The 22,916-nt window shown below is 44.3% G+C and overlaps 1 protein-coding gene across 5 annotated transcripts in view; it reads right to left on the reverse strand.

The window, feature by feature from the left end:
* Positions 1 to 22,916, reverse strand: part of CACNA1B (calcium voltage-gated channel subunit alpha1 B) — a 2,298,664-nt gene that overhangs the window by 1,020,961 nt on the left and 1,254,787 nt on the right. For all 5 annotated transcript variants that reach the window (XM_069609698.1, XM_069609696.1, XM_069609700.1 and 2 more), the window contains exons 8-10: positions 19,662 to 19,777; positions 8,936 to 8,992; positions 7,726 to 7,815 (exon numbers count right to left, since the gene is read on the reverse strand). In XM_069609698.1, coding sequence (XP_069465799.1) covers positions 7,726 to 7,815; positions 8,936 to 8,992; positions 19,662 to 19,777 — 263 coding nt within the window. The remainder of the gene's footprint in view (positions 1 to 7,725; positions 7,816 to 8,935; positions 8,993 to 19,661; positions 19,778 to 22,916) is intronic.

Below are 22,916 nucleotides of genomic sequence, written 5' to 3' on the forward strand. Positions count from 1 at the left end.
AAAGCTCTTATCTCGGGAGGCGAGGCTTTGCCGGAGGAGGTGTCCAAGACTGCTCCGATAAACTGCAGTTTTTGGGATGGTATCATGTGGAACTTCTTGAAATTCAGGGAGAAGCCCAGATTGTGAAGGAAGTGACAGGTGATCGATCAACCAGTCGTCCAGGTAGGGGTAGACATTAATCCCCCCTCACCTGAGACTCCCTACCACTACCGCTATCAGCTTGGTGAAAACCCTCGGGCGGAGGTCAGCCCGAATGGCAGAACTCGAAACTGATAGTGAGAACCGCCAACTGCGAACCTCAGGTACTTTCTGTGCTTGAGATGGATTGGCACATGAAAGTAAGCATCCTGAAGGTCCAATGATACCAACCAGCCTTGGAGCTGGAGAGCCTGAAGGATCTGAGAAAGGGTTACCATCTTGAACTTGTCCTTCCTGAGGAACTTGTTCAAGTTTCTTAAGTCCAAGATGGGTCTCAATCCTCCGACCTTCTTTGAGATGAGAAGATAAGGGGAGTACCAACCCTTGTTCCTCTCCGCCACAGGTACATGTTCTATTGCACCTTTCTCTAGGAGGGTTAAAATTTCCTGCAAAAGGAGCGGGTCTGGAATTTTGGTCGAGTTGGCTCCCGGTGGATGATCGCGAGCGATCTTTTAAGGAAGGGAAGGCAGTAACCTTGAGCTACTGTTTCCAGTGCCCAAGCATCTGAAGTAATGGCCCGCCATTCTTTCAGATGCTGAGAGATTCTGCCTCCCACTGGTGTTTTGTATGATAAGGCCTCAGAGTGATTTGGAGGCAGCTGCAGGAGCGGCTGAGGGTAAAGATGCCGTTCCTGAAGATGGCTTTGTAGTCTTTCCTCATCCACCACAAGTGACATTTCTTTTGCCCCTGTCCTCTTCCTCTACCAAAAGAAGAGTAGTACCGAAAAGGACGACCCCTTCAGGAAGATGAGCCCGAATAGGGTTTCTGAGGTTGTCGCATGGAGGTACTAAGGGATTTAGCTGCCGCTTTTGAGGTCTGTAGTTTTTCTAGGCTCTCATCAGCCTTACTACCAAACAGCCTCGAGCCATCAAAAGGCATGTTGAGAAGCCTGGCCTGCACATCTGGTGCAAAACCTGACTTTCTCAACAATGCAAATCTGCGTAGCACTGTGCTTGATGCCATGGATCTGCTAATACTTTCAGCAGTATCCAGTCCAGACTGGAGACATCCCCCCATTGCCTCCTTCCCGTCTTTGACAATATTCAGGAAGCCTTCCTTTTCCTCGCCTTCCGGAATATGTTCAGCCGCTGCCGAAATGCATTCCCACAGGCTATGTGTGAACCTGGCTAGGGTACAGGTGACATTGGTTGACTTTAAGGCCATGCTACCCGAAGTAAAAACTTTACGGGCCCAAGCATCAACCTTCTTATCCTCTCTATCCAGAGGTATGGTTGGATATGCAGTTTGTCTCGAAGTAGTTGCAGCCTGAATAACCAGACTTTCTGGAGTGGTATGTCTATTCAGATACTCGGGATCTGAATTAGAAGGTCTATACTTCTTAAGAAAATTGCTGTTTACCGCAGCAATGTTGTCAGGAGTTTCCAGTTCTTTTCCATTGTTCTCTGAACCGCCCTATGGGAGGGAAGAACTGGATCCTTCTGGGGGCCCCGAACAATTATGTCCGTCATATCATCCTGTTCAAAAGTGGGTGAGGCTCTACCCCAGCCCATATATTCTACCACTCTGTTCATTAAACTCCTGTGCTCTGAATCTGCATGTTCTGCAGTGTCAGGTCTTGCAAACTCTAATTCAGATGACGTGTCACTTCCACTAGCAGAATGCAGAGTCTCGCACAGGTCTCTCATTTTAGATTCTGGGTCTATAAGTTCCTCTGGAACTTGTCTAGTGCCATATTGCACTCCAAAAGGAGATATTTCCTCATCTTCAGAGCCAGTTTCTTCAAGAATCAAAGACATAGGGCCTCATTACACGGATGGCGGTAAGGGTTTACCGGTACCGGTAAGGGCACCGGTACCGGTAAACCCTTACCGCCTTACTACGAGGTCCCTTTGCGGGTAGGTACTTTAACGCCTGTTGTTTAGCAGGCATTAAAAACCAACCCACAAAGGGACCAGGGTGCTAATTACGGTACCGCAATTTGCGGCACCGTAATCAGCGCCTTCCCCATTCCCATTATGCCCTATGGGGCAAAAATGGGAATGGGGAAGGGCAATGGGGGAAGGGAGAATTACCGGCCCGCCAACCTTGGAATAGGGCGGTAATTCCCCTTTCCACCAAGGCAGTGCCGGTATTTTACCGGCATGGACCAAGGTGCTAATAGCACCTTGGTCCTCCTCCTACCGTGTAATGAGGCCCATAGACTTAAAAAAGTCTGATTTTGGTAATGGCGTAAATCTCCTCTCTTCCTCCTGAGTTTTCGTCAAAGGAATGGAAGGATTCTTTGAAGGTGTCGAAGGAATCTTCCATGACCCCGATGAAGTCTTCGACAAAGGCGTCGAAGATGCTTTAGGCTTCGATATCGAAGCTGTCGGCGCCGATGGCGTCGATGAAGTTGCAGATGTTTTCGACAACTTCTGTTTTTTATGAGGTGTCGGTGAAACACTCGTCTCTCGAGGATTCCTCGAGGATTTGTCGACTCGAGTTTTACAGGTTTCACCCATACTACTGGGTCTTACCGCAGTAGTTCTCGACTTCCCTGTGTCGTCCAATGGAGCGACCGGGATCTGGCTCTTTTGGGGTTTCTTTGAGGGGGTTGAGGCCGCATTCTCAAAGACCTCCATCATCTTTCTTCTAAAGTCCTCCCATTTTCTCTGGGAATCTGATTTAATAGGGCATCGAACCAACTTGGTCGATGTATCGGATGATGATGGAGATCTATGTCTCCTTTTAACTTTTTCAGAAGATGACGATCTACTATGAGATCGGGATCTCTTAGAGTGTTTTTTGTGACGTTCCAATTCTGTTGAATCAGACGATTTTTTATGTCTTTTCGACAAGGCCTTCGAAGCCTCCCGCCCCACCTCTAGTTTACCTTTCCTCTCACGGAGGGCCTTCTCTGTCATCGACTGACAGGAGTCACAGTCGCCGGCTCGATGATCTGAACCCAGGTACCAAAGACAGATGCAGTGAGGATCAGTGATTGACATCTTCAAACCGCAGTCGATACACTTCTTAAACCCAGTCTTGGGAGTAGAAGCAGTATATGATGATGACATTTTCTGACAGAAAATCTCGAAGAACGCCGTTCTCGAGAGCGAAGCAATCGGAAAAACAGAACTGAAGCCAATGGGCGCGGCTCAAGCTATTTATACCAACAGTGACGCCGACACGGTACGGAGCCCGTCGAGGGACAATCAACGGCATGACCTCGAGCACAGCGCCCTCTGGTGAAATTTATTTTCCGAAGCAGCGAAGCTGACGATAACGAATATCACAAGATGAAGAATATGTGGGCGGACACAATCCATTCAAAAAGCTATGTTGTATTTTTCTCTTTCCCCACTAACTAAACACTTCTTCCTCTTTTTCGGATCTGCCTGTGAATCTGGAGAACATGCAAATTGCAGGGTTGTGCTATATAAATCCTAGTAACAAAACATCTGAAAAAAGGCATTTTCATGATTTCTGTCTTTCCTAACGAACTTAAGCCGGTTGTTATCTATCCATTTGCTCATAGGATTCAGAAATTGAGCAACATTTAAATCAGCATTCAAAATCTTTGTTAACCTATGGTAAACGTGTATGTGTCGGGAAGATCAGGGTATCATTTGTCCAATCAGTTCATAAATATCTCCTTTAGAAAATGAAGAGCTTTGGATAGTCCAGGCCAAAGGGACACATTTTCAACATTCTGACAAGAAGGCTATGTATCTAACACACTGGAGACACTCCCCTTATAAAGTTACTACTGTCAAAGCAATGGCCTTTGGATGATAACTCCCTGAATTGTACTTTGAAATACCGTCCAAATGTAAACACCTCCTTTGATAAGAAGTTGAAAAGAAGTGTGGGCGCCCCTCTACTGAGAACGAACATTTGTCAGATACCTTACTCTATGGAATTTAATCCACTTAGGAGGGTCTACAACCACGTTTTGGCTCACTGCACCCTTCACAGAGGAGAAATATCCTACCATAGTAGGATATACCATACCATAGAAATATCCTACCATAGTCCATCACATGATATGAATATCATGTGATGGACAGCTTTCAAGATGCATCATCTATGTGGTTTTACTTAAACATTGATGGGAACTTCACTTTGAAGCATCCACCAGAAAAGTTCTGCCTCAAGTAAGGAACTTGTAAGATTGTATTTATTTTATTTTGTCAGAGACTACATGATCTGTTCTCACCTTCTAAGTGGGACTGCATTTAGAAGAAAGTAAACTCTTGAGATCTGCCAGTACAAATGTCATCAAAGGGTTTTTCAAACAATAAGGTACGTGCATGTTTTGTAGTTTGTATGTAACAATCTTATTACTTGTAAACTTCATAAATTAAATAAACAACACATTATTTTCCTCCTTCTCATCTGCACTGTTAGCTTCTGTAGTAGTCTGATACACCTTCTGGCTGTTTTGCCCTAGAATCTAAATGTCTATACATTCCTAGCAATGAAGTAGGACATTATTTTAAGAAGCATTTGTTTTTTTTGCAGAGTTTGAAGAAAAATAGGATTTAAACATATTTTAATTGGTTTAGCTCTTCATTCCTTTCATACTTGTATGTCATCCATGTATGACATCCTTGCTCCAGTCATGAGGATCCGCCTGAAACCTGCCTCTAAGCGTAACACTTAGTATGACTCCAAACTTGCAGCCTGGAAACTAAAGAGCAGCGGAACGGAAGTGCCAAACCTCAGGATCACCCTCTGACAAACTGGCCTGCCACCTACTCCAAAGGCAATACAGACTCTCCATCCGTGCCAAGGAAAGGGCCCAAATTCAGGCAGGGGCATCTGGTGCATCCAATAACATGGCTGAACTTTACAGAAATCTGCAGGGAGCTAGCCAACCCTTCTGCAGTCTCCTCCCCTCTTCCTTCCCAGGTCCTCTGCAACGTACTGGCCACACGCTTTGTCACCAAAACTCAGGACATTCTGAACAACCGTGTTACTCTCCCGCCAAACCCATCCCACACCCCCTTACCTCCCTTGGCCACTCACCCTCCACTTCCCACCTTCTCCACTTTCACCCCTGTCACACCTGAAAAAGTTACCAGAGTTGTCCATACTATGAAGTCCTCCTCCAAACAGGTTCCCCCCTGCTTGTCCAGAACCATCAAGGACAACTTTGGCTCTCTTGCCCCGCACTCTCTGATTTCTGCAACCACTCCTTCGCCGCTGGTTCTTTCTCCTCCTGCCTCAAGCCCTCCCTTGGGCGCCCGCTGCTGAAAAAACATTTAGCAGACCCTACCTCTCCATCCAACATCCAACTACCGCCCTATTTCAATCACCCCGTTCCTGGGAAAACTGCTGGAGAAGCTGTCCTTGCACCAACTCAACTCGCACACTGAACTTGTCGGTGGTCTCCGCGATCATCAATCTGGATTCCGACCCTCCAGAGGCACTGAAACTGCTCTTCTGAATACCTGAAGAACTGCTCGCATGCCTGGACTCCAACTCCCCAACTGCCCTCATCCTACTTGATCTCTCCTCTGCCTTTGACACAGTCAACCATTCCATCCTCATAGAAAGGCTCCACGATACCCTTGGTTTCTCGGAACGGGCACTGGAATGGCTGACCTCTTTCCTAACTGACCGCTCTTCCCAAGTCATCTTGGGCACCTTCTCCTTTCCTACTTTCTTCTCCACTTGTATTGTCCCCCAGGGATCTATCCTCTCCCTCTGGCTCTTTAACATCTACCTTGCTCAGCTGGCACTCCTCATCTCCTCCTTCTCCCCAACTTTCAGTGTTATGCAGACAACACTCAACTGTTTTTCAAACTTCCTACTGACTCACTCGCACCTTCCTTCATCCCTGACTGCCTATCTTCCATCCAGGCCTTGTGCACTTCCAACAATCTCTGCCTCAATGCCAGCAAAACTGAGATCCTTCCGATTGGGACCCCTGCTCCCTCCTTCTGCCCTTCTCTCTGGCCTCCCACCATGGGCTTTCCCCCTGCTCCTTTCTTCGGAATCCAGAAACCTTGGAGTCATCTTTGACTCCTCTCTCTCCTTCCTCCCGCACATTGCTAAGAAGTCCCACTTTCAACTCTTCCTTCTCAAAGGAATTCTCCATTTTCTCACTTTCCCCCAGAAGCTCAATGTCTCCCGAGCCCTGGTTCTCTCTAGGCTTAACTATTTCAACATCCTCCTGCTCAACCTACCTTCTTCCACTCTGTGACCACTCCAGCTAATCCAGAATAGAGCAGCAAGACTTATCCTTAACCTTAAGCACAGGGACCGCATCTCTACTGCCCTAAACAGTCTCCACTGGTACCGCTTGCTGCACGGATCAAATTAAAATCCCTCTGCATCATCCACAAGGCTGTCTGGGGTCGGGGCCACACCATCTCTAACTCTCCCTTACAAAATACTCTCCTTCTACACCTCTACGTTCCTCTGGCACCAACTCCCTGTGTGTAAAGCATTTAGCTAAACAGAGAGCAGGTGGTTATTCGCTTTCCTCAGCTGGATCCTTATTATGGAACAGTCTCCCCCTCCCTCTGCGTCTTGAGCAGCGCCTTCTTAAGTTCCGAAAGCACCTCAAGACTTTCCTCTTTTCCTCCTCCTTCCCTTCTTCCCATTTCTGCTAATCTCACAGTTGCTGTGATTGGCATCTTGGACCCTTATGCATCCTCTGGGCCCCTGACCACTCACAGCCAATCTCTTCAGCTTCTGTCTACCCTCAGCACTTGACTAGGCCCACCCTCCACACTGGAGACTCGCACATTTCCAACCAATGAGGCTCCTGGCTGCATAGCACTTACCATACCTTGCACTTCATCTGTGGCTGCACCTATTCCATTGCCCTCTCACTTGCTGCACTTGCACGTTCTGAATACTCACAAGGCATACTAGGTTCGGCAGTCTCTTGCCCCATTGTATTTTTATATATTATAATTGTACTGAAATCTCATTTTCCCTCCCTGTTGCCCTCTGGGCGCTTTGATACAGAATTTATTTGCTGTATAAGTGCCTAACAAGGAAACAATAAACAAAACAAACAGACATATGACCTCCTCTGGACAGAGAAATGCCATAGGATATGGCAAGAGGGGCTCATTGATGAGATGTGAAAGGGAAGGAAAAAGGCAGGGGTCCTGTTGTCCCAATATTGCAAAATTGACGTTGCACACATAACCAGTGTGAAATTACCATTTTGTAACTAAGGAAGCAAAATATGGCACAGGAGTAGTGGTAAGTGGGGATTGGTAGGTCAGGGATGTTAGGAAAATGGACTGAGGAGTGGAGGAAAGGGGGAGGGAAGGGAGGAGTGGGGGGGTTCCATGATGTCCCCATGGTAATAAGGGAGGAGAGTCAGGGGGATGGAAGAAAGTCAGTAGGGTGCGGAGTATGGAATCCTGGTGTGTCCATCTGAGTGTGAGGGGGAAGTGGAGGTGGTGATGGGACAGGTAGAGAGATTCTTTATGGAACTCCCATTATGGCAAGGCCTATCCACAGTGTGAATTTCGAAAAGGATAATTTTGCAATGATCCAATATAACAATTGTCAGCCAAGAGCTTCTGTAGCACACTGGTATCAGCCACCAGTACTCACCAACAGAGCAGATATCTGTGTAATGGTCCTCCCCCTCTTCTGCATGGATGAGGTCATTCTTGCTTTTCTTGATCGTGGCTCTTTTTAAAACTGTAAGAAAAAGATCTTGAGATTCCATAAAGAATATGGATACTGGCCATTTATCCAACAGAAACTCTAGATACTGTCCGTGTGACATGTTGTCGAAAACACCAGAGAGAGTACTTTTCACATTCAATTCATTTTTAAGGCATGCATATGATATGTTTTCAGATGAGAACAATGATGCAGACCGACTGGCTGAACATTGCAGTTTTGAAGTTCATATGTATTGGAACCTGTCAGGAATGCAGTTTCAAGGTTGGCACCTACGTTTTATAAATGTGTAAGTGCTTTCCTTGTGAGGTTGAAGTTCTGTAAAATAAACAACTCTGGGAGTATACGTTATAATATTAAGGGATGGGTTGCACGCTCAGAAAAGAGCGTGAAACATTTGGGAGGAGCTACTTAATGGCTTGCTGCCTTGAGGGCCATTCAAGGGATAAAAAGGTGGAGCTCCCCCGGATTTCGTACGCAGGGTGGCTCTGAATCATGCTGTGCCCTTCTTGATTCCTTGCCTACATTCTCTGTTCCCTGCAACATTATGTTTTTTACTGACCCCTGAAACTGTATTCGCTCTCCACTCTGCTTCTCTGCTCTTTATCACTGCTTAGTCTCTGTTCTCTCCTCCTTTCCCTTCTCCCTCCCTCCTCCCTTTCTTTTCTATACACTTATTTGTTCCTCTCCCTCCTTCTCATCCCCTCTCCCTCACCTCTTGTAAATTCCTGCTCTGCCAGAAATGTCGTCAGTCCTAGTACAGTAGTTGCTGGTCTGTTTCCCATCTACTTCCTATCTGTGTCTTAGCTCTTGCACTATCTGAAATGTCGCCAGGCCGAGTACGATAGCTATTTTCACATTCTTGTTGTTCATGGCCTGTAAGAATGTTATTCTATTTTCCCTTGTTCCCTCCCTTGCCTTGAAGCGCTTTGAAACACATTGTGTATAGGCGCTATATAAATAAACGATCATATCATATGATAAGTCATTTATAACGAGCCTGTACACAAGTGCTTCTAGGCGCGACAAGACAAGGAGGGGGAGACACAAGGTGGACAAAACAACGATCTTACTAGGACTTGTCAGATGTTTCAGTGTACTTGCTAATATTTGTGCATTTAGAAGACAGACTTACCATCAAGAGGTGACTTCTCTTCTGCGTTCTTATCCTCTTCTGCCAACATCACCTCCTCTGGAAAATGGAAAAAGGAAACCTCTAGATTAGGGAACTGCCACCAGGTCTGGAACAATCAGACCTATCCCTTTACCGCATTGCATTCAGAGATTCTGGACCTAACTCTAGTCTCAAAGGTAGAGGCTATGCCATAAGATTCAACTAGATAGGAGCAGAGGCGTAGCCAGGAATTTCTGACAAGTAGGGCCTGAAGCTAATGTAGTTAGGCCCACTGCAGTGACTTTAACTTCTTTAAATGCACACACAGCCCTGAAGAGTGGACATTTTACAGGTTTTAGCTGGGCCTCCATAATATAAAGTACTCTCTGTGAGCAGTATATGTGATATTTTGAGAAGTCAAGAGATTCACTGCTTGCATGATCTAGAGGAGGGAAAGCCAATGCTATTGCTGCCTGGACTCAGTGATAAAATCACAGTAAAACGGAATTTTTAAAAAGATGTTTATCTTTTTCCAGTCGAAAATGTATTCCTTTATCATGATAACCTCTTTGGGAGCTTTGAATAATCATGCATCTCAAATAACACCCACCATGTATTCCTTACAGTAATTGGCGAGGACAACATCATAACGTGTAAAGCCATACATTTCAGGACGAAAACTAAGGTGGACTCCATATAACCATAGTTTTGTTGTTTGCTGGATTTATTTTAAGACTGTGCACATACGCTGGACACACATACATTGATTTGAAAAAGACAATTAGTGTAGTTCGGTATTGGGTGGCAGGGGTCAGAGATTTTAAATAGCAATAGCTGTCCATATGCACACAAAAGCTATGAACGTTGCTGGGCAATCTGATAGCACCAAAGGGACACTATTATGTAAGCATCAAATCACGATAATAGGGAATCAAACATCCACTTGCTAGACTGAGGGAGGAGATTTTATTCAAACATGCAAGTTATGAGCATTTGACAGACTTTGTGACGGTATTTCTCTATCATATTGTTGGACATCCTACAGATTTTAAATCCAGTGATTAACATTTAGCTCGAGGCATGGGAAAAAAATGGCTGGGTACTTGTGATATAAATCAGTCCACAAAAATCCACAAAATATCAAACTATGAAATTAAACACCCAGAAATCGAACCCCTCCACCCCCAAATATAAAAATGAAAACATAAACTTAAAGTCATCAAAACAGTGCCCAAATGTATCCAAGGGATGGAACTGAGTTACAATATAGATATGGAATCAGGTCTGGGATAAACTGAAGATGAACCCGGACATACAAGCACCATGAAGTGGCAAGAATATCGCCATTGATCAGAGTATGGGGAGGGGAGGGCAAGAGGTTGATAATGATGTTTGCAAAGGGATGCGGGATATGTTGACTGGTTATTGTTATCATTGCTGTACCGGAACTGATGTTAACGGACACGGGATTTCACTTGTTGTTCATCTTTATCCTGAGGTTGACTGTAAGACAGGTGTTTGTTATGAAAACGAAAATAAATGTTTAGTTTTTTTTGTAAACTCCTCAAAACTGACATGGATCAAGCTCATCCACTCATAAACAAATTGGAAGCCTAATACAGCCCTGTCTGGAATCTTGAAAACATCACACTAAAATGTAAAACCCTAAAAGTAGGAAATTCGCCCCAGAGGCCAAGTGGATAAAGTACTTCAACACTGAAACACCTTCATTTCGAATTCTAAAACGGCCCAGTGTGGATATCCAAAGACCCCATTTGGGGCCATGAAAACTGTGCTCGGAATGTGCAAAGGCACAATCAGAAATAGTGATGGCCACCCTTGGGAAAGGACACTTCAGATCCAACTGTACACTTCTCACATAGAATCTTATGAGGAATCATTGATAACATGGTAGCTGAATACCAAGTCCACCCGAATGTTGTCTGAAAGGTATGGGGTACTACATACTTACATGACATCCATGATCAAACGTCTTAGGACCTCCACAAGCCAGAAAGGCAGCTTGCACCCAGCTGATGCTTGGGTAATGGTGGCAGCGCTCTGAGGTCATCCCATGTCAGGTGTAAGATGTTCCTGACTTTTAAGTTACATGTCTTTTCAATCTACAGTAGTACTCGTGGTCCTGCATTTATAATGGGTAAAGTAAAACCGTAGGACTCAGAATGTGAAGACATGTGAACTAAAGAGTATACACTAGTCAACAATCTCACATGTGAATTAAGGTGGCTTGAGATGGGTATCTTACATGCATTACTTGCTCCAGGAGAAAATCCAAAGCACAGAATGTATTGGGCATGAAACGGCGAGGTGAAGCCCCGTTTGGCACTCTCATTCAGAGTGCAGTACTGGAAAACGATTTCGTTTTTTAAAAAAAAGCACATTTACCAAAGGAGCGGAAGCAGAAAATGAAGTTATGCTTCACCGATTGGCTTGTCTGTCCTGCAGTCCAAAGGAAACAGCATTAAAGGCCGAGTTGGCAACCATTAGAATGCAGAAGGCAGACTACCCCATTTGATGGTCGTCTGTGAGATAATGTGCTTGCAGCGCTCCTGTCCTTGAGCGATAAGGCAAACTGTCTTCAAACGAAGGATTTGGAACCGAGGGACGTGTCCTTCCTTTCTTTCTATAACTCCCTTCTCTCCCTTTCTTTAGCGGATTATTTATCGCAAATTGAGGGATTTCGAAACGCCATGCGCGCTGGGCCGAAAGGTGGTTAGGATGAAAGAGTTCAATGAATAAATCAGGACTAGTACAAAAAAACAAAGCAGCAGCAATTTATGCTTCAATAAATGCCTGTAATCCTTGACAGAATCCTAAACCACCTCAGACCAGTCCTAGCAATGTCTCGGAGCTGTTTACTGATAGGATAGGGTCACTTTTACGTCTTGATGGTAGATGGCGTTTGCTACTGTGTACAGTCTATGAAATGTAAATGTTATCCACTATAACCAGAGACACTCAAGGGAACCTGAATGGATAGAGACCATGCAGCTGTAACATCTAGTTCAATGTGAGGGGCTCACACTGGTAGAGATCATGGGAGGCAAGAGACTGCACTACTCCTCATGCCCAGAAACATCACGTATCTGCTATGGAAAGTGGTAAATGAGTGGTGAAATGGGATGGCTATAGATGAGCCCCTCCACCCCACGAGGGTGTACTGCTGGTTCTTTGACCTTTAAGCCACAACCCACAGAGTGCTTCAGTTAAAGACATACTGGTCCTGAGTCTAGTGGTTTATATAAGACCCCCAAGGACAACAATCAAGAAAAATAGATTAACGTACACTGTTGTTATTCTTTTTCACTTACTATTTGTTTCAGGCTCTGCATTCTATAGCAGTAATGTCCCAAAGAACAGTGCGGTACCTGAATTGTCCACATTAATGCACCCCAGACCGCTAAACCCTCAAGCAACCCTCGAAATGTCATAAGCACGAGAGTATCCACCACGGCAGGAGGGGGGAAGAGTGGGGTTAAACCTTGTACAAAGCCCTGTTTTTTTCCTGATGGTGTAATAGGGTTTTTCCAATGTGTTGTCAAAGAAGGCAGCAAAGCCTAACTAGACATCTGCATGGGCTACAGTGCCCACATCAACAAAACCACAAGGGTATAGAGGGGTTGCAGCTGGTGAATTAGTAATGTGGAGGGGTGTAATAATTTTACCTGAATTGAAAGGCCTCTATCAACAATACGTTCTAGCATTTCCCCACTTTCAAGCAGCTTCTGCCAAAAAAGAGCATGGGGTTTGTCCCCCAGTCATGCTTTTTGTGTCCAATGAAAGTAATGAGGTTGGTCTCAACAATACATGCAAGCATTTCCCCTTTAAAACACATTTTCATACTGCAGGGGCCCAAACCAAGCTTGTCTCAACAATGTCCAAACAAATCCTGCAGTCTGTCCAAGTATATGCCAATGCTGCCCACCGTTTTTCATGCTGCTGCTTCCCGTGTACCAGATGCATGCATGCACACACACACAACTGCATACATAACAAACACATTCACTGAAAAACGCATGCAATTTATTTTTTAAAATACACTTTATTTTTGTTATGACCCTATAAACCAGGGATGATTAATTATTTCACAACTCACTTTGGAAAACCTGAGCTCTCCTTAAACATTGCTACACTTTTTAATATAATAGATTCAGGACATAACATTTGTACAAGGACAACTGAGAATCTTTAGAGGAAAGCGCAACCCCAGCACGTTGGGAAGAGAGCCGAGAACAGGCCTGGAGCTGGAAGAAGCTCAGAACTTTAGTTTGAACACTATTATATTGCTTGCTGACAACCCCACACATTGTTTAGCTTTAGTTGCAGGGGCAAGTATTGGTTTTGGACACAGGCAGACTTTTAAGTTGAACTTACTGACTCAGACTACCCTTAGTTTATTTAGGTAGGGAAATCCCACCTTAATATAGGGCAAGTCAGGCCTTACATCATCCTGACATTTGAGTTAATAAAGACTTTTTCTTTGAACCTTTGAATCTTATGTCTGTGACTTGCTTTATGATACTTTCAAAGGATATAAATTAATCTTTAAAAGGATCTTTACTCTGCAAAAGGCTCTTTAAAGTCTCAGAGAAAAGCTAGTGGGTCATGCAGTGTGATCAGTCCACTGTTTAAGAAATCTTCATTGTAATAAGTGAATTTTAAAGCTCCTATTGCTAGTTTAGCTTCCTTAATCTCAATGCACCATTTCTTGTCATTCTTAGGAGTTTATGATGAATTCTCACCTGTTGCACCCTTTTTCTTCTAGTGTCTGTCTTACTTAATGTCTACCCGTCTCTCCCCCTTGGACACTAATCAGAGGGAATATGATGGTGGCAGTCCACAGATGCTTTGAGATCTTTTGGAGGCTTTTAGTAAAGTCTGTCATAATATCTTGCTCTGTAGTTTTCAACAGGTTAGCCTTTAAAGGACCATCTTGAAAGGGATAATTTGCTTCTTGCCATACAGAAATATGATTCACCTTTACATGTGTCCTATATACTCATTATATTGATAGGTGCATATGTGCCGATGACACCTAAACCCTGCTTATTTTGGATGTCCTTCTGGAATCATTGCAGCTACATTTGAATCATATTTGATGGCCATCAATTAGAGAGGGCAGGATAATGGATTGAACTGGAAACCAGCAACACTGAGGTGCTTGTAGGAGCAATGAAACATACAGAAATCCAATTGGCTAGAGTCAGCGGGGCAGATTGTCAAAACATTTTTGGGCGCAAGTGATGAGATGCGCTAGTAACGCATCACTTGCGGCAAAAAAGGAGCAGCCCAGTCCAAAAAGGATATCTGAATGATGGCATCTACGCACTAGTTTGGAGGCCCTTTTTCACCCATTTGCATATTTGCGCAAATTAGGCAGCATTTCTGTGCATTGAAAGGAACATCTCGAATTCACAAACAGGATGTGCTTTTAAATGTGCAGAAAAGAGGATCATACCCGTGCACCTGTTGGGAAAAGGATCAGGGGAGATGCAAATAAGTGTAATAGCCTAGGTTTAAACTGTGGCTGTCACATTTGCATTTCCACCCCACCAGCCGCACCTTTTCTCTTTGAAATGCACTCCCAGCAACCAAATGGTTGCTCGGAGCCAGTCAGACATCAGTATTGGGAGTGTGTTCCACACAAATTAATATGTGCAAGTGGGCTGGAGAACACATCTTTGCGTTACTGTCCAGTCGCTCTTGAAATGCGCAGGCCAACTTTGAGAAGAAGGTGAGCTCTGCATTTCTAAAAGGAGCGCAAATTAAAGTACCTTATTCTCTGCACTCCTTTCATTTCTTTCATTTGCACTACTGTTTGAGTATCTGTCCCAATGGGGCACAGTTCTCAGAGGAGGACAATGCCAATTTCGTATTGTGCAATCTGACATTTTTTAAGAAGATCTGTTCTCATCCCTCCCATCTCAGCCTTTAATTTCACCTTAATTACAGCCATTCCCCTATCTTGGTATTCTTGCGGTTTAGGTTTCGGACACTCACAGAATAACTAATTGTGCTGTGACGAAATGACTACTAATATGCAGGAGAACAGGGTTATTGGCTAAAGCAACTTCTCGGCCCGCACTACTGCTAAACCCGCAGCGACCTCACTCAAAGGTACATCCCGAAAAGTATACCTCCTTTGCTTCTTTTGGTAAAAGTGGTAGAAGGCATGCTATATTCTTCAACAGACTTGAGAAACTGGTACAGATGCAGCCAAACAACAAAAGTGCATTACATAAATAGGCACTTGAGAGAATTTCAAAAGTACTTGAACGTGTCTTAAAAAGGCAATGAGTGGGATCCTGTAAGCCCCTTAAGGCAGACCGGGTGGACAAGGCCATTGTAAATAACTTTATTTCTTGGCTTAGTGTCTTAGTGTCTTGACAGAATCGTACCAGGCTCCTTGGCAATTTTCTGAGGTCGAGTTGGAGTCAGGATGGTCGAGTTGCGCTGTTTCAGTGGCAAAACAGTGGAGATTTTGAGATGGGACTATCAGTGGATGGAGTCACGGGTCAAGCCGATGGCTCCCAGCAGGTTGAGTCGGCTGTCAAGTCGGGTCAAGACGAAACCTTCTGCTGGTTATATTTTGCAATTGAGACAAGCTAGTCGATGGCTTCCAGCGGGTGGAGTCAGATTTCAAGTTGGGTCAAGTCAATGCTTCTGTTACGTCGAGTCAGCAATTGGGATGTGTCAAAATGGGTGCTTCCACAGCAGTGAACCAGTGCTCGAATTTCAGCCGCAATGCACTTCACAGGGCGAGTCGGTTTCAGATCGAGAAAACAGGAAAGCATTTTGGAGTCCTTATAGTGCCTAAAGCAGCACCACAGGTCCTGTAGCAGCTCTAATTGAATTGAATTAAGTGTGTTTGGACCTGCTTGAAGATGTCTCATGGTGGTAAACATGGTTCTGACCTGCTTTGGGGCACAATACAGGGTCTCCAGGGACCAGGTGAGCCTGCTGTTTCCAATCCTCCACTCCAGGAAGCTTTTAGGGAACCTATGTGGGGGTTCCAGTGCACAGGCAGCAGGGAGGCCTTGGTCCACAGCAGTTTCACTCCAAATGTGCTGTAAGGGTGAAGAATGAGGAGACTGGCACACAGGTGGCATGATGATTGCTATAGAGTTATTTATTCGGTAAAATAAAGAGAAAACCTAACTTCCCCTATCTTTAAGAGGGCTTTCCCTTCTTCAACTAAAACACTAAGGGTTCTGTCAGAATGTCAGTGTAAATCAATACTCCACTGTCCTGTGTCAAAAACCCTGCTTCTGCCACTTACACTTAAAACTAAAATAAAGATAAAGTAGACCTCCTTTTCTGGACTGGGGATAAAGGTTCACTTCTAATTCTTGGGTTCTTCTTAGGGGAATGGATCTCTTCCCTGGGTCAAAATTGTCCGCCAACATAAAAGGGCAAAGTTGAAGCACTTTTCCTTGGCAGACACACTGCCTATCGTCTAACACTTTGTTGAGGAAAAGAGATGATAGGGACTGCAAGAGAGTTGAAATGGTTTTGAGAAGCAGAGAATGAAGAAAGAAGTAGCAGAGTAAGAGCAGTTCATGGTGAGAGCAAGGCTGAGTAATGATGTAATTGGTACTTACAAGCAAGAAGCAGGACCCTCTACCCCGACCATAGTGAAACTCATAGCTCCCAGTTTCTCTCCATATCTTATTTCCTTCAAGGGATTCACACTCTAAACCCATGGCTATTTGACAGCAGCTTGACATGGCAGACCGTGTAAATCGGACAATTACTTTTGATGTTCAGTCACTTGCTTGCGGCAACCTTGGTATACATTGCTCTTTGATTGACCACTCTTATTCAGATCTTCTCCTTCTCCTATAGATATATTCCACTTGTAACATGGTGCCTTTACATTTTCTGACTCCACAACATTTTCTGCTATCTCTTCGACGCTAGGCACATAGTGAGGACCTATCCCGAGCATCAGTACATTTCTGGTGAATTATATATAATGCAGGTAAATATGCTGTAGCAAAATAAAGTCTATTTTGCAATTACAATTATGGTCTCAGAATTTAAAGTGTAACACGCACTGGCAAAGAAGGGGGTTCTATTGTGTTTTTAATATTCAAAATACCCTTGCAAAATACTTGCCACCCCCACCTGCTCACTTTTCTCCACCACCTCTACCCTCCTCTCCTACGACAATGTCTTCCTTTGTCCTCACTAAACATGATGAGATTCTTAACTTTCTCAGGGCTAACCCTTTATATGCCCCCATCGACCCTCTATCTCCACACATGGTGAAAATCATAGCTCCCATTGTTGATGCATATCTTACTTCCCTCGTCAGCTCCTCTCTTGGCAACTGTCATCCCACTCCTTAAGAAGCCTGGCATACATCCTAACTGTCCTGTTAACGTTCGTCCTGTCTCTCTTCACTATTGCAAAATCTTAAAGCGTGTAGCTTTCAATCAACTCACTGAATCGCTTGACACACACAACCTCTGGGATCCTCTTCAATCTGGCTTCCAACCTCTGCATTCTACTGAGACAGCTCTCCTCAATGTCAGAAACTACATCTCCTACGCTCAACATGCTAACTGTTCATCTATTCTTATTCTTCTCCACCTCTCTGCTGCCTTCGATATCATGAACTATTCTGACCTTCTCGCAACACTATCTCGCCTAGGTATCAGGGACAACACCCCTGCTTGATTTGCTTCATATCTCAACCCCAGACACCTCCAGGTGTCCTAAAACATCCCCCCCACTCACACCCTTACTGTTTGTGTCCCTGAAGGGTTAAGTCCTGGCTCCACCTCTCTTCAGTCTCTAAACCTCTGCTATTGACACATTGACCTCCACCTATGGCTTGTCGTATCAATTCTCTGCTGGTGACACTTGATCTTCTACTTCTTTCCCTCCTTATCTGAAGAGCTATGGTCAGAAATATTGAACTGTCTCTCTGACATCAAATACTGGATGGCATCTCACTAGCTCATGCTCAACTCCACTAAAGCTGAGGTTCTCTACTTCCCACCCATACAGGCTACATCTTCCTCTCCCCCTCTTCTTCTTTTCGTATGACCACCTTTCTTACTCTGCTTCTGTTTGCAAGCTTGGTTCAGCATTAACCCACCTCAAAACATCTTGCTCTTCATGTATAATTCTGCCACTGTGAGCAGACTTAATCTCCTCAACATCAGAAAAAATATATGTCTTCTCCCCTTGAACACTGCTAAACACCTAATCTTCTCTTTAGTAGTCTCTCGATCTGACTACTGTGCCAGTCTTGTCTATGGCTTTCCCAACCATGCTTTTTTCACCTCTCAGCAAAGACCTTAACTTTGCTGTCCATACACTCTTCAACCTTCTCCGCTTCACCTCCACCACCCCAGCCTGTCATCAGTTAGGATGGTTATCTATGAAACAGAGGGCAAAGTATAAACTCATTCTCATCATCTTCAAAACTATAACTATACAAAGACTTGGCTCACGCTACCTATCAGCCCATCTCACGCCTTACTCTCCCCCTCGCTCCCTACGATCATCTTCGGCTCTCCTTGCCACCTCTTGTGCTCCTTGTGTTTCCTTTCATTTCTGCTCTCTCCCTCTCCTCACTTCGTTAGTATGGAATGATCGTCGGCTCTCTCGCCACACTACTCCAACTCTATGGGCCTCATTACAACTCAGGCGTTAAGGGTTAACGCCACCGTTAACCCTTAACGCCTGATTCTGATTTTAACGCCTGCTTTTAGCAGGCGTTAGAATCCATGGCGCTAACCTGCCATGGTGCTAATTACGCCGCCGTAATTTACGGCGGCGTAATTAGCGCCTTCCCCACTCCCATTATGCCCTATGGGGCAAAAATGGGAATGGGGAAGGGAAAATAGGAAATGGGGATTTACCGCCCCACTCACCTTGGAATGGGGCGGTAAATCCGCCATCCACCATGGTGTAAACGGAGTTTACACCATGGTGGTAAAGTTGGTGCACTTAGCACCAAGGTTGTAATGAGGCCCTATCTCTATTCAGATCCAACCTCCTAGCTCTCCTCCTTTTTGAAGATCCACTTTTATAGCATTCTACGCTACCACATCTTACTGTTCTCCTCTCACCCCACTGCTCTACAACATCCCCATGGCACTTATCCATCATCCCATCATCCTAAACTTAGCACTTCCTCCACTATCCTGCTACTGTTTCATGCTCGACTGTCTTCGTCCAGGATTCATGTTTCTACCTCCCCTGCATCATCTGGCCTTATATCCACATCCTCTCACCCATTGTTAAGGAAACTGGTCCTCCGGTCTGTAAATCAATGTTAAATATTTTTTTTAGCATTTTTGTGCCAAAAATGCATTTCTTTTTCTGTAATTCCCATAAATAAATAAATAAATAACATTCTTCCAATAGGATATTCACGCAAGTTCTGCCATTGGTGCTGAAGTCAGAAAGTTTGGAGGCCTTTCTGTTGGAGGCCTTTCTCCTTTCAACTGGAATGTCATTATTTGCACACGTAATGTTTAAAATCATCTTGCTGGTATAAATTCCCACACAACCTAACTCATTCAGAGGTACTGCAACCCACTCTGTTTTTAGGTTTGAGTAACTGTGCTTCCAAACACTGATTTAGATACCATTCTGATAGTGAATGTAGGCTACAGGAATGGCATGGCAGCACTACAAACATGTGTGCAGTAAGAGTCAAGACACTGGTTACCCTTCTTGCAGAAGCAGAAGATCTGGGACCACTTACCAGCCTTGAAGATCCACTCCAAGTAACCATTCAGCTCCCGCTCGATCTGTTGCTGCCGGCGGAGTTTCAGGAAGGCACGGCGGTTTTCCACTCTCTCTCTCTCTTTGGCAAATTCCCTGTTACAAGACAAGACATTTAAGAGTCAGAAATCAGAAAAGGCAAAAAAGGACCATAAGAAAGGATGGGTCTGTGGCACCTGACACCTGACTCTGTGGCCAGTGTGTTGTGACCTGACTCCCGCTACTGGTAATCAGCCTATTCATGCCTTGTAGGCCTTAGATTCTCCTGTTACAAAGACAGTCACAGAATCCATGCCAGATAACCAGTGCATAAGCACCATTCGAAAGTCCATTAGGTAAAATAGAGAAAAACAGATCACTTTAGGATGAGATGTGGCCTAGGCCAGAGTACTCTGAGCTGGAATGAAAGTAAGGTAAGGCATTTGAGCTGTGATATCACACAGAGGTAGCTACTGAGTTCCCTCTTTCCAACGTGCCATGTGTTTAGATCTGAAATAATCTAAAATCAATCTGCCTTGACCTCTTAAAAATTCAACATTAGTTGGAGCCCCATGACTGGGGTAAATCAGTGTTTAGCTAGCCCTTCATGGTTTATATACCTGGCTATGGGTTGGTGGATTCAAAACAGGCCCCCTGCCCCTGTCTTATCTCAATTTAGATTTGTTTCTGTCCTTGCATCTACCCATTTATTCAGCAAAGATCTGGACATGATAAAGAGTGGCTACTGAGGGGATGTCCTTGTACTAGGTGACTATCACTATCAGAAAAAAGAGCCAGGATGGAAATCTATCAATTTGTCTATGTGCGGGGGACAGTACGAGGGGGACACATCTCCATTAAAACCACAAATCTCAGGGCACAGAGCTGAAATCCTGTAAGTCGTCTGCTTCTTACTGTTGTTCCAGAAATTCCTGTATCAAATAGGACAGAGAGCTGTGCTCTGGGTTGTCCATGCCCCCAAACATAACTTAAAGGCCCAGGAGCAGCAATGGGTCTTTACTGGAAGATGGGGAAACTAGACGATGACCAGGGAGGAAACAGGGCTTTCCTAAGGGAAGGTGCTAAAGGAATCCCCTGCTTAACTGCCTGGATTTCCTGGAGCGGCCACTTGTAGCATGGAATTCTGTGATGTACATTTACCACACTAGGAAGCAACCACCCCCACGGCAGGAATATGTTTATAAAATTGCACTATAAAAAGGAAAAGCTGAAAATAGCCTCTCCTATTATGCAACCAATGCTGTTCCCCAATACCACGTTGGTGAAGCACATACAACGTTTTGTGAACTGTAAATAGTGTAGGTGGCACTAATTTTAATATTGTTTCAAAGTTGCTTGCTTACAAAACAGAGAGGATGAGGGCTATGAGGCTACTCTATAGTAATACAACAGAACAAACCAATCCGAAGAACTGAGCATCTCTCGTAGAGCATGTGCTTAAACAAACGCTTCTCATTAAAATATTTTCATATAAAATGTTGAACTAGTCTTTTAGGGAAGCATTTCTTTATTTACGAGCCATCGTATTTGGGTGTTTGGTTTTTAGTAACATCTCAGAAGACTCCCGGCATTTTAAAAACGACTTTATAGCAGTCATGAAGAACACACTAAGTGCCAAGAGTATCCGCATTGAAAGAACACCTAACCTAGAAGCCATGCCAACATGACAAACAGTGGTGGATTTCTGCGATGCCAGAGTTGGAAACGTTAACATCTTTGTATGGTTGACAACACCCTACCAAGCTTCCAGCAAACTACCGAAGACATTACTAGGGTTACATAAATAATACCAACAAGCTATGTTTTTGAAGGAAGGACGGCATCATTAAACAAAGCAGTTGAGTTTATAGTATGACTTCTGTTTCTAGAGGAGGGGTTTTTCGGCCAAGCTTCTGACGATGGATCCAGGAGATCTATTTACTTCCCCTAGTTTTCCCAATGAATAGCACCGTGATCCTATCCCAATGAACAGTACTGTGATCATGCGCTGCTCTTTCTCAGTTAATGCATCAACTCCTGCTGTTTTAACTGTGGCGGACAAGGACAGGAGCTAACACAAAAGGATGGTTACAAATGTTGTGTCTTAAAAACAAGTTATTTCTACAAAAGAAAATGATGTAATTTGCAAAGCTGGAAAAAGTTAGGTAAAGCAATTGACTTTTTACAGAGATCAACAATGTGGGATCTTTGCAGCCAATCAGGTTTTTTAATCTTCCCCAAGACAATGCTAGAGAAGCAATAGAGGAAGAATATCCTGAAAAGGGAACAACTTTTCAGAGAGGCAGGAAAAGCAGATGCAGGCCTCTTTAGAGAGCCTGGAAAGGTGAGCAGGGGAAAGCCTGAACTCAGGAAGAAATGAGACATCTTGAACGAACCAGCACAAGTGTGTCTCAATATGGAGGAGTGGGAGTGCGTGCCCAGAGAGTTCCCTGAAGAGCGTGCAGCTGAGGCAATCAAGAGAAGCGAGCATCAAATGAGGATCACTTGAGCAGATGTTCAAAGTTGTTAAGTGTTCAAAAAACTAAAGAGAAACAAAGAAATGACAGAGAACAGCTTAGCTCAGAAGGTATGTATGCGCGTGGGAGATGGGACCATATCTTCACTGGGAAGCACAGAATCATATTGGCAGCAATGTTTCATATCGTTCTTGAGGGACTGCTCACGAGACAGCCACACAATCAATGCAAGGAGAAGTGGTCTCAAAGCGAGTCAATAACGAGAAATATTAAACAGGAGGCAGAAACTACGGAATGAGAGACACAAGGCCAAGAGCACAGAGGGGAGAACAGAGAAAACGAGAGAAGGTCTAAAGAAGAATGGTCAGACATTCAAGAAATGGCTAGGTGAGCAAAAACGAGAGACAGAATGAAAACATAGATTTATGTAAATCTCTGTAATTCGGTGGAAGGTAAAGAATGAGCGGGAGGGATTATAAAAAGGTGCAAAGAAGAAAGGCAAACGAGTGAGATAAAAATAAAAGGCGAAATAATGAAAACTGAGTGTGTGATAATCTGGTGTGAGAACGACACAGCCACATGCAGTGACAGAAGCATGAGGCTCATTGGCTGGAATTGACAAGCAATGCTTTGTAGAGATAGAAACGGCAAAAGTGAGTGAGGAAAACAGTGACGAGGGTTTTCAGTGGTGATAGAAATAAGCAAGACAAAAGTGGAAGATAGTGAAAGAGAAACGAGTGAGAGATGAATTTAAGCCCAGGCTGCTAAAACAAAGCAGA

This window comes from Ambystoma mexicanum, chromosome 8 (assembly GCF_040938575.1).
Source record: "Ambystoma mexicanum isolate Mex_15411 chromosome 8, UKY_AmexF1_1, whole genome shotgun sequence".
NCBI classification, from domain to species: Eukaryota; Metazoa; Chordata; class Amphibia; order Caudata; family Ambystomatidae; genus Ambystoma; species Ambystoma mexicanum.